The sequence below is a fragment of the Scleropages formosus genome, chromosome 13 (genome assembly GCF_900964775.1).
Source record: "Scleropages formosus chromosome 13, fSclFor1.1, whole genome shotgun sequence".
In the NCBI taxonomy this organism is placed as follows: Eukaryota; Metazoa; Chordata; class Actinopteri; order Osteoglossiformes; family Osteoglossidae; genus Scleropages; species Scleropages formosus.
Genome location: NC_041818.1, coordinates 10,209,258 through 10,221,706, shown reverse-complemented (window position 1 = coordinate 10,221,706; position 12,449 = coordinate 10,209,258). Strand labels below are relative to the sequence as shown.

The 12,449-nt window shown below is 40.1% G+C and overlaps 1 protein-coding gene across 1 annotated transcript; it reads right to left on the bottom strand.

The window, feature by feature from the left end:
• Nucleotides 1–195: 195 nt before the first annotated feature.
• On the bottom strand, nucleotides 196–12,436 carry stip1 (stress-induced phosphoprotein 1). The gene is made up of 14 exons (XM_018737456.2): nucleotides 12,342–12,436; nucleotides 11,020–11,229; nucleotides 10,758–10,899; nucleotides 10,411–10,552; nucleotides 7,788–7,947; nucleotides 6,808–6,934; nucleotides 5,845–5,947; nucleotides 5,321–5,441; nucleotides 5,136–5,232; nucleotides 4,654–4,778; nucleotides 3,630–3,666; nucleotides 3,414–3,517; nucleotides 2,450–2,622; nucleotides 196–1,949 (listed from the first exon to the last, which is right to left on the bottom strand). The coding sequence occupies exons 1-14, from the start codon at nucleotides 12,348–12,350 to the stop codon at nucleotides 1,877–1,879; spliced, it is 1,623 nt and encodes a 540-aa protein (XP_018592972.1). The 5' UTR covers nucleotides 12,351–12,436; the 3' UTR covers nucleotides 196–1,876.
• Nucleotides 12,437–12,449: the final 13 nt, after the last annotated feature.

Below are 12,449 nucleotides of genomic sequence, written 5' to 3'. Positions count from 1 at the left end.
AGATGTTACAGGAACTCAGTTACTTGATGCCAAACACTAACTTCCCCTATAGGGCCCTTCTGTTTTTTGCTCTTCTGTCAGTGCTGGAATGGGCAAAAACCCAAGGTCAAGACCTACAGCTCCCTACTTCCCAAGGCTCTTCGTAGGGTTCCAGCTGGTGAATAAAAGAGCACAGATGCTCGGTGAATCTGAAAACAAATACACCAGCAGACCTACGACTATTCATACGACCCACTCAATTCCATCAGCAGTTTCTAATATTTCTGGGTATGTTATTATACCCTTTCAAAATGTATGCACTTATGTATTAAATCTATACTGTATAGAGCATATTTGTACTTGAAATGTTATCCATGTCAGTGAAACATTTTCCTCCACATGAATAAACAGATTAACACATTTTGATGTAATTTAATGATCAGCTTCACAAGGAAGGTGGTCTAGAATTTGTTTAATCATATTTCCTTGTCTGCTTCTGCTTCTGACACTGACAGGTCTTTACTCAAATCTGAAGTGGGGGAACTTCATGCAAGCACGATGTACTAAATACCATATTACCCATTAGTCCAAGTACTAGCCTTCTGCTGGAGACAAAAATTTGATGGATGCTAACCTGCGCAATTATGATAAAATACCAGCTTCAGAGACTAAGTTCATTTAGTTCATCTATGAGGTGTGAACCCTGTTTCCTCAGAAAACACTTGTGTGGTTTCTGTAACAGGTCTACAAAATTAAAAGCACTTAAGATACACAATGAAATTCTTGGAAATACATTCCTTTTACTGAAAACCCTAACATCAGTCTTCTAGAAAAACAATTTTTTGGAATACCCCCAAAACAGTTTTTAAGGTCCAGTTGCAAAAAACTGCATCTTCACAGTTCAAATGATTGAAAACCATGCCATTTTAATGCAGTATATTACTACAGAGCACAGTCCCAACCAAGGAGATATAATGGTCTGTTCTCTACTAAAGCAAACAGTGCCCTTTCACATTTTTGCAAAGATATTTCAACTCTATACTCTGCAGCCTGCTGAGAAACAAAGGGAAGTTACCTCCCTGTTACTGACATACATTTGTAAGAGTTATGCTGAATTTGGGTTCAGTATAAAGTGTTCTATACCCCTCAAAGTAAAAGAAGTATGCCACCACCTGTACACCAGTTGGATGGAGAGCCCAAAGGATATATCCCACCCTATCCTTCTATGTTTCACAGTTCCACCTTGCAAGGCACACTCTTCCATCAGTATCAGCACTGCTCCTGTATAAACAGCATATGGTAAAAAGGTGAATTCAAGGGCCAAGTAACTCTGTACCTGGCCCTAAAAAGCACCAGGTTCATTTTCTAATTCAGAGAAGCTGCCAGAACAAGGTCAAGCTTGAAACTGCAAAAAATATTTGTAAAAATAAAGACAATCACAGCTGTGAATTGAGATTACAATTCCTTTAAACAAGTCACAAATACAGTATAGTAGCAGTGGTCACAGAGGCACTCTATATGGTCAATGTATATGTATCTGAACAGGTATTTTTTTTGAAATCACATATTCAAACTTGAATACGGGACATGTAACCAACTTGTTTAAAATGACAAAATTACAGATTGGGTTAACCCCTGGTCAAGAACAATAAAGCATGCACTTCAAAATGTTAAAGAATTTTGAAGATGTGAATTTTAAGTCTTCTGCAACTGGCCATTGGTGTCTTCAACACTGTTTTGGCTGACACTGAAGGTGTGATGGTAGAAACATCCGTTTCATGTTGTTCATGGTGGAAATAAATTGGGGGGGGGGGGGGTGTCAGGTCATACACTTTCAGGGGGATAATCTGTTCCTCTGTACTTTTGCCCCAGGCTTCTCTCCTTAGTCTCCCTCTGATCACCGGATGGCTATCAGCCCAACATCTATGAGCTTCTGAATCTTCTGAGCAATAACTGGGTTCTTCAAGTGACTGGAAAAGCAGTGGAGAGACAGGACTCAGTGCAATGGAACTTGGGGCTCATCCCATTATATACAAAGTAAAGAAGACCCCTAACTTGTCACACAAGGTTCCTTTCCTTAGACATGCGTTACAGTAGAACTTAAGTGACCCTTCACATGTATTACATACAAAAATTGCTTTTCTTTCTGATAAATTTGAATACATGCGATAAGTTTCTTTAGCAATTTCTGCATTGGACTGTGTGCATGTACTATGGGTTTCTCACCACCATCTTTGGTAGAAGCTAGTTCAATTTTTCCATGTTAAGTACTTACTAGCAAGCCAGCCCTATCCCTGAACAACAGCATAAAACAATGCTTAATTACCTGCCTAAAATGTAGATGTTAAGGCTGATTCAATACCTCCTTTGAAACCTTTTCTATTGCTTGGTTCAGTTACAATATGGATTGTAACCTTCATTATTCTATAGTGCTAGTGACATTCTGGTCTCTGATGAAGAGCACTCTTACTCGCTGAGTGCCTGCGGGTCCTTTTGCATCTGCTCCAGGATAAGTCGCATGGCTGGGTCACTCATAATTTGCTGCACCTCAGGGTCAGCCATGGCCCTGCGCTTCACTTCCTCCGGGTTATCGTTCCGCATTGCCTGGCTCACTAGGCATCGCTGCAGCCCCTCAGATGCCTCCTGGAACCACAAGGAGGAGTGTGAGGTTATAAAACTACACATTCCCACAAAAGCAAGTATAATTTGTGTGTTCACATACAGAAGACCACAATATAGAAAACTTAGTTATACAGACAGACTTCAAAAATACTGTACATGTAGTCCCTGACTTACGACATATGCAACTTACGACCACCCAGACTTAACGGCTGCTGTCCCATGGTTTAGCTGTAATTTCCAACAATGACCGCTCCATCTGCTGGCCATGCTGTCACATGGCACCCATATTTGGTTTTGACTGAATTTGTCAGTCTATCAACAAGTGCATTTTATTTAGGAAAAACTTATTTACAGAATTTTTTGTGATTACATTCAAGTTGCTTCCTTTCCAAAGGGTAGCAAGCAAGAAATGCATATTTGGGTTTTACAAAAAAGAATAAGTGAAACAGATTTAGAAATGGAAAATATTAGCATAATAAAATACATACTAAGCTGCATTTATATTATTTTAATATTGTGTGAAATTGCTAGAAAAAAAAACAATGCCAGACCACACACTGTAGCATGTTAACTCTTTATACAGTGGATATACTTGTAATGGTATATATATACTGTATAAAGGGATTTACAACATATGAAAGTTGAATTATGGATGTCAGTACACAACCACTTCATAAGTCGAGGACTACATGTAATCAGCATGAATGTTGTCATGTTTCAGAGCTTTAACTGCTAAGCATGGCTTGTTAGCTGGGAGAATGTTTTTGGCTCAGCTGAATGTGCAGGGTCAGAATGGTGACCTCTGGTGGTACCTTGGAGTTGGCATCCAGCTCCAGAGCTTTCTGGTAGAAGTCCATAGCTTTGCTAAACTCTTTCATGGCCTCTAGTGCAGCTGCTTTGCGAGTGTAGCCCTTTACTGAAGACAAGGGCAAGAGACAAAGAGGAGAGAAAATTAAAACACTGTCCTTTAATAGCACTTGAGCTACAAGAGCATAAAAGGAAAAGGACAGCAGGTGGTTGTAACTTACTGAAGGTGGGGTCCAGTCTGATACACTCTTCACAATCCTACACAGACAAATAAGTGTGAGGCTTTTCTTTACCATACTGACAAAAGTTTTTAGCTTAAGAAATGGAGGCCTTCTAAATGTGACACTATCCATTTGTACCATAATGGGAAATGACCACTGTAATCTCGTAAGCAGTCATAACATACTTTCATCATCTTCCACTATAGCCATATCTTTATTGCAACAGCACAGTTAAAGTGACCACGTGGTCTATGTTTCTAAAAACTGATTTAATGCATTTTGCTGGGACAGGTTGAAAAACATACAAACATCAGTACTTTACTTTCAGTTGTCAATAAACATGACTATTCCTCACATTTCAAATGTTTTTCTTTAACTCAAATTTATCGCATTCATAATCTATTACTGCATGTCAATGTGTGTAACAAAGCATACTACTGGAAAATAACAGTTGCATTAAACTGAACTGAAGGTTAACCTTTAGAGTACAAAAAAGTATGTCTAAAGTGTATAAACATGCAATTAATGAAACATGTTAATATGGATACATTAAACAACTAAAACAAACAAGCCTAGTTAATTTAATTTTTGGTCAAATGACGGAGTTTTTATTTGTAACTATAATGTTGCAATAAGTTAAGTGTTGAGAAATTAAATACATTAAAAAAAATAACACAAAGAAGGATACTTGGGTGAACAAATGCTTATGTAATCTGATAGTTTTGTTGAAGACCTGAAAATATTCAGTGTCAAAAATTTGCAATAATTGAGGAATGCAGGAAGGACATTCCACAGCACTGCACATTGATGTGGTACCAGTTAACCACAATCCTAGGATAGTACATCAGATCAAGGAAAACAGAATTTGTGTACTCATACACTCTGAAAAAAAAATCTAACTGCTCATTTTGTTCTTCACGCAGATGAGCAAGGAACAGAAAAAGTGAACCTAATTCTACCAGAGTCCTAAGCGAGCACTGCTGATGGCCTGTAATACAGCATAAAGCAAGACAAAGCAATGTACCTTGAGAGCAAGCTGAAACTCCAGCAGCTTGGTGTAGCATGCTGCACGATTGCTAAACAACTTGGCATCATTTGGGTTTCTCTTGATGGCTTCTGTGTAATGTTTCATGGCCAGAGGATAATCACCTGGAGTAGGGGGGTTTAACGGTAGGTCACTACAATGTTAATAAAAGTGATTTACTTTTGACATCAAATCTGACAAAATGTACCATCGCTTCTGGCAATTGTTGGTTCTGGAATACCAAAGACTGTATTAAGTTGCTGACTAAACAGAAACAAGCTGTTTCCATAATGACCATAAATCCTTAAGACCGAAATTGTAGGGGCACACAGTCAAAATGGTTTCTTTAAGCAAACGGCTTACATTTTCACCTTCATCTTCCATATTTTCAGATTTTACTAATGTTAGGAGAAAACGTTTGTGTTTGAGAACATCTTTTCAAAGATAAATGGTACTACTCTAACTTCAACACCCTTCCTTACCCTTCTGGAAGGCCTCATTGCCTTTGTTCTTCTCCTCCAGGGCCAAGTCAGGGTTGATGTAGGCCAACTTCTCCTGCTCCTTCACAATCTTCTCTGCCTGTGGTGGATTGAAAAACATGAAAGGGGGCATGAAGAGTGGCACGAGGGGTGTGAGGGAGGAACTGCTGGCACATGGTCAGGCAGACCTGTTGGCACTTCTTCAACACTTCAGGAGTGCGATGCTCAGTCAAACTCTTATTGTAGAACTGGATGGCATCTGTATACTTCTCCTGCTTGAAGTACGAGTTTCCAATTCTTGCATAAGCCCTGGGAAAGGAGGTTCCAGGGGTTAGACAGGAACAGAGTAAATGAACAGCAGAACTTCACTAACCAATCTGAAAGTCATGCAAACCGAAACTTTACCGGGGGAAAGGATCAGAATGGACTAACTGGCATTGCAGCAACAATGTAAGGCCTCAGTAAATTTAATTTAATATGAAGCACTTTTAAAGTTTAAGAAGTTTAAATGACCCAAGCTCTGTCTTGATATGTGTGCAATAACCATCACTACTACACTTAGCACCCATATTTGAAGAACATTTCCATTTGCTATCACAGCAGTAGCATCTTGTGAAATTTGAGTAAATATGACTTGGAAATGTGCAGGACTGACTCAGGAATACCTTCCTGCCAACATCCACACGACAGGAGGTGTTGAGGAGAGACTCACTTGGCGATTTGTCTGTAGTCCTCACGGTTCTCTCTGCCCACCTCAATGGCTTTCTCGCAGAGCTCCCGACACTTCTCAAACTCTCCTTTCTCAAAGTACACAGCTGCAGAGAAACATTGTTAAAAACAGTTATACAACTGCAATGACAAACAAAAACGGGCAGCTGGTAGCGTAGTTGTTAGTACCACTGCCTTTGGACCAAAAGGTTGCAGGTTCAAGTCACCTCCAGCTGCAGTACTCTTGAGCAAGGTACTTACTCTAATTTGCTCCTGTAAAATTACCCAGCTGTATAAATGTTTAAACAGTTGTATAAACCATATTATAAGTCGCCTTGAAGAGTCAGCTAAATGAATAAATGTTGAAAAGCTGCATTTTGTTTCAAGAACATTTTTACAGAAACATACAATTTCTTAAATACTAAAATTATGCCCAATTCATCCACATGAACACTACCAATTCTATTTGGTGAGACAAAAAAAGATGTAAACTAGAAACACAATACATAGCAGCACACTAAAAGCAGAAAGGAAATGAACCACTATTTATCAAAACTACTTTTACTGTATAAAGGTAAAATAATATAACTACTATTAGTACAATTACTACTCTTTATTGCACCCATATAACATTAATGTTCTGCGGTGGCAAAACATTTTTTCCTTCATACCAACATTGCTGTTTGTATTTCAATTTCAGAAGAAGAGTGGCTTCAGTGCCACCTATTCAGTCAGTACCACCACCCCTCCCGGATGATATATTTGCACAGCTCAAGTGTGTAGCTGAGATTTACATGTTTATTTAGCAGAGGCTTTTCTCCAAAGCAACTTCCAATGAACTCGATGTAGTGTCATCAGCCCACACACCTTATTCACCAGGGTAAATTACATTGCTAGATACACTACTTGCAATGGGTCACTCATCCATACATCAGTGGAACACACTCTCTCTGTAAGGGAAGGTTACCTGCTTGGTTCAACAGGTATGTCATGTTGGTGGGATCATGTTGCTGTGCTGATTCATAGTGCTTCAGTGCAGTGGCAAAGTCCTTCTTTTTGTAGGCCTCATTACCAAGTTCCTTCTCCTTCAGAGCCTGAATGTACAGTGGCAGGTTGAAGCAGAACAGTTGAGCACACAGGAGAGAGATTGTGTAAGCCGCTGGTTGAGTACCATATTGGTCCTTATTTTTATTGTCATAGCCATTTCACATGAACTGCTTCTTTTAATATTCAGCTGGTTAAAATCTTGATCAAAACTGCAAACTGAGCAGGTCTTTTTAAATTATTGAGGATGAATTGTAGTTGCAAGATTGATTAGCATCAAAATTATGGACTTTAGGGGGGAGGTAGTGGCTGTTTCTCTGGAAATCCATTGTTCCAGACGTCTTGCATTTTCACACACCATACGAAAATCTCAACGCACGTATGCATCTTCCTGAAAAATGCAAGTTAAATAAACATGAAAGAGTTACTGCACCTTTCACTGCTTTCAACACATGGTTAATTGAAAATAATGAACAAAAAAAATCACAATGGACAACACTGTGAAACTCCTGTGAGGCTGCCTTGCAAACTTTGAGAGAAGAGGCCTGGGTCATGTGTTAGATGTACTCTGAATAGTTGACATCTAAGACCAGAGGAGATAGGCCTATATGCATGGCTCTTCCGAAGGTGCGTTTTGTAAATGTTAGTGTCCGTGCTCAAAAAAACATCCTCATTAGTTTTTAAGTTCTCTTTCCAAAAAAAGAAGACAGACACACACTTCAGCTGCTGTCCACTGCTCCAGTGTTGTGGTTCCACAGACTGAATGTGCTATGCTGCTAGACATGAAAGTGACAGATTACAGGGCCAGAATGCCGACACAGTATCCACTCATCCAAACAAGGCTTTACACAGACACCCGAGCAAGCAGAGGGGATTGCATTCATTCTCTACACCCTTTCACACCTGTCTCTTGTTCTCAGGCAGATCCTCTTCTTTTGGAGGCGGCGGTTGTGGTTTGGGTTTTGGGGCTGGGGTGGGCTCTTCTTCCTCTTCCTCAACTCCAGCCAAATCAAAGCCCAGCAGGACAGAAAGTGTGGTCATCACCCGAGGGTCCTGTAACTTCCTGAAGTAGAGAGAACACAGAATATAAACGCTATTGCACATCAGAAACCTGTTTTATTTACTGTTGTCATACATAATGACAATCATCTGCTCATGTCCCCAGTACATCTGAAAAATCAAATACACAAGACAAGTTTAAACACTCAAGGCAGTTGTTTTTAAAACAATACATACAAAACTTACACTCTAAAAACAGTAAGTTTATTGAAAATATAAATGACACATAGCTTCAACAAAATTAAGTTTTGCATAAGTTTGTTGTGGCATTAAAGAGAAATCCACAGTGTAATTTCAATAAGGGAGTATAGCAACTACAGCATTCCTGCTGAATATCACACGACTGAAATATAGTACAGTGGACAAAAACAGGCAGTCCCCAGATTACAAACAAGTTTCGTGTCTGCGGTTCGTCCAAGTCAGATTTTGACTCAAGTTGGAACAGTTAGGTATAGTGGGTATCCAATGTCAGCCTGTCAAACGTTTTTCTTTGTATATATCGTGCACATTTCTATGCTTAAACATTAAAGAAACACAAATATGAGATGTTTTAGTGTTACAGTAATAATACAATGTAATAACTAATAAACGTAACTACAGTATTTATAACAGCGATATAAAGACATAAATGTTACTACTGTCATGATGAACAGTAGAGGCTGGACCCAAGTGCAGGATCGTCTATTCAGAATCAAAGGACTAGATGTGTTCGGGGATGGGCGAATGTTCGGTTGATTGGTGAACTGAACAGAGGTGAGGATCTGAAACTGTGGTCGAGGGACAAGGCAGGCGGTCGTTTCTACGAGATGTGGAAGAGGTCTGGGAAACTATGAGGGACAGAACTTGGAAGAGGAACGCAAGGTAGGTTTGAGAATGCAGAGGGGATGGTTGTCTCGAGTTGGATTCCACAGTTGGGAAGAGGCTGAGAAATGTCTTATAGCCAAGTACTCCGATATATAAGAGAGAGAGTGTGTGCTCCTGCAAAACATTAAACAAACTTTAATGTTCACTTTCCAATGCTCGTTGGCATTTCATCTTTTTCCAATCGCTTTATTATTTACACTTCAGTATCCATCGTGATTGTTTCCCTTTTCTTTGATGAATCACATTTACACTTTGTTGCCATAGTTAGGAAGGGGGGAAAAAAACCAACAAAAAAATTAAAGCCAAATACAGTAACTCACGAGACACTGCTAACAGCACTGTGGCCCGACTAAAAAGGAGGAACTCTGTCCTACCTCGGGCTCACACACCCCACCCATGAGATGACGAACTGCTGTAGACGCGCAATGTTTTGATGCGGGTTGCAAAGTAGTGCCCGCTTGCTATTAAAACCCATTGTGTGCAATTTGATTTTTAAAAGGGTAAATTATGAAGTTCTGATTTTTACATAAGGGTGACCAAAAAAAAAAAAAAAACTTCGTCAGCAAAGGGGTAGTTTGTATGCAAATCGGACACTTGTAACTCTAGGACTGCTTGTACACAAAGGCATATAGTGGAGACAAAATAGAACCAGACTCCCTGAAAGCTCTGTACAAGCTGAGAAAGGACATGACATTTAGAGTTCCTATACCATCTCTACCACCTGTTACTGCCAATACAGTCTCCTTTGGTTTACTCTCCTAGTTACCATAAAATTTACACGATACTTGTATATATAATATATACATTTATGTGTCTTCATCAAGATAAACCCCATTTGTAAAGTCAAAGTTTAAACAACTTTTGATAGACCTGCATATTCAAAAATCTGAATGTTCCTTCACTATTTAAGATGAAAGACATTAGCTTCCATTTAACACCTGCAAAGTGAGATTACTAAAATCTAGAATATATAACCTGTTCGAAGGTCTGTGTGGTGAATGATGAATTAAAAAAAAAAAAAAAAAAAAAAAAAAAAAAAATGGACAAAAAAAAAAAAAGGGGGCATAAGGTAGCATAATGGTAAGAGCCACCACCTTGAGCAAAGCATATCCAAAACTGCTTCGGTAAAAATTTCGAACTGCATAAATGGGTAAGTAATGTAACAATGTATTTTAACATTCTAAGCTGTTTCAGGGAAAAGCATCAGCTAAATGTATTAGTAACTACAAGACTAAAGTCTGGTGAGTAGACTAAGGGTGTATTTCAGATTCTGAAACTTTTCCCAAATATTGTTCAAGTTAACCACAATACAGTTACCATGACAATGACATGTACAGAACTTTGAATCAGTGCAATCGATTCTCTTTACTACATGATTATATACAATTAGCCTATACAGGATTTGTACATTTCATTGCCAATTTCTCCCACGCTGTTCCCTGAAAAAAATATGAAGCCAAATTCTCAGTTCTCTTAAATGGACCTACAGTTGCTGCACTAATAAATTTTACATACGTTATTCAGAACGTGAATGGAAACAAAGCAAAGAAGAGATTCCACGTGTAAAAAGTGCATGCTAAACACAGATTAAAGCAGAACTCACGTAGCAAGATCAGATGGCCTGTTCCTGAGTTGTTCTAATAGTTCTCTGTACCCAGGCTCAGACAGGAGTGCCCGGGTTCGAGGATCACCCTCTAGCTTCTCGTACAAATTAGGTATAGCAAAAGGGTTCATCATTTTCTTTTCTATAGTAAGGGGGGGAAGAAAGAAAGAAATGTCAACTTCAGATTTTATACTTTCTACCAAGACACTGTTGGCCACATAACTATCATTTACATGAAGAAGCAGTGAAGTTGTATACCTGAATATGTGCACGAGTCAAACTTTAAAGAAAGGAAGCACGACATAAATGGACATGTGTGCCCATTCTCATGTTTCATTTCCATTTACCTGCTAGGCGAACATCGACATTCTGAAGTCCCTCTTTCAGTTGCTGGTTGTTTGGCTCTCGTTTCAGTCCTTCCTGATACGTCTCCTTGGCCTCATCAAATCTCTTAAGAAACTCTAATGCAGCAGCCTTTCGGGAATAGCCCTGCAAGTACAAAACAGTTATTCCTTTATGACTTGAAGCAATGTATAGTAAGCCGTTTCACAGCTATGCAGAGAGAGAAAACTGCATAAAGGCCAACAGTTGTAGGAGTATACCACTGACCTTGCCCCAGTCTGGTTTGATCTCAACAGTCTTGCAGGCATCCTTCAGGGCATTCTCGTAGTCTCCCTTTTTCGCATAGGCCGCCGAGCGATTGCTGTAGAGCACATGGTTGGAAGGGTCTAGAGTCAAGGCCTCTGTGTAGCAGCGAATGGCCTCCTCCAACTGCCCACTGCTTAGTGCCTTGTTCCCCTTCTCTTTCAACTCTGATATCTATGGAGAAAAGCAAATCCTGATCAATGCAACAACTGAGTGTTTCAAAGACAGAAAAATCCAAGTGAGAGATTGTAGGAGCGGAGCAAAAAATATTGAGCGTAACTGAGAAGGTGAAAACTTGACAAAGACAGATGAAGGAAGTGAAGAAGTCATGAGAAAATGTACAATACAGCGTGAGAACTACAATGACTGGTGTCAGGATAAACTGGATGAGCCAAATATTATCAGCATGACAGCATGCACAAACCACACTGTATGAAGCTACACTGTACACTGCTGGTTAACAAACACTGCAGTTTAATTAGGTTTACCTATCCCCCCAGCACAACAAGAGAGACACCACTTAATGTGCATTACTACGTTAACAGGTCCCTTCGCCTTCCAACGGTTCTTAGTGCCACTGCTTGAAGAGAATCAATAGCGACCTGCCTGGCTGTACAACAAGGAAAGTAACCATTTCACTCGATCCGCCAACAGCGCGGACACGAGTCAGTCAGTGACAGGTTGCCCCGGTCCGATGTGTAATATACAGTATGTCGTCGTGTGTGTAAACGCAGCTTCTCAGCACCACTCACTGCGGTCACACACACACACACTTCGTGGTGCCCAACAGCAAAACACACACACACACACACACACACACACACACACACACACACACACACACACACACACACACCTCAGCCTGCGTCCTGCACTGCTGCGCGGATCAGTTACTAAGTCGGTTCCAATCCCCCCACACGACGTAATATTTACTGCCATTGATTCAGCTGCCTGTCAGTGTCAACGTAAAGCCACAACAACACACACACACGAAAAAAAGTCACCAAAAGCCGGAAAAAAAAAAAAACGCTCAAGCTGAACGAAGCAGACAAACCAACGGCTGAATAAGCTAGTTAGCTACCTAGCTCAGCTGACCCTTCGCACTGCTACACTCTCTTCTCCCCACGTTGCGCTAGTATTTCTTCTGGTCTGGACGTTAACGCTACAGAACTGCACAGCTACCGTGACTACCTCGCACGTAACGTACCGCATAGCAATTGAGAGTTAAAGTTTCATATTACAATGTGAAATTTAAAGAGTAATCAACCGCCGGTACCCATACGTACTTTCTCCATCTTCCTACCATGAGGTTCCAGAAGATACTGCGAGATGACAAGGCTCCTACTCCTCCCTCTAGAATCTATTAATGAGCCCCCGACAGGCAAAGGAAGGCC

Coding starts and splice junctions, on each gene's coding strand:
- stip1 (XM_018737456.2), bottom strand. Junction 5,948..6,807: donor ATACCTGTTGAACCAAGCAG/GTAACCTTCCCT, acceptor GTTTCTCTGCAG/CTGTGTACTTTGAGAAAGGA. Junction 2,623..3,413: donor AGCTGGATGCCAACTCCAAG/GTACCACCAGAG, acceptor TTGTGGTTCCAG/GAGGCATCTGAGGGGCTGCA.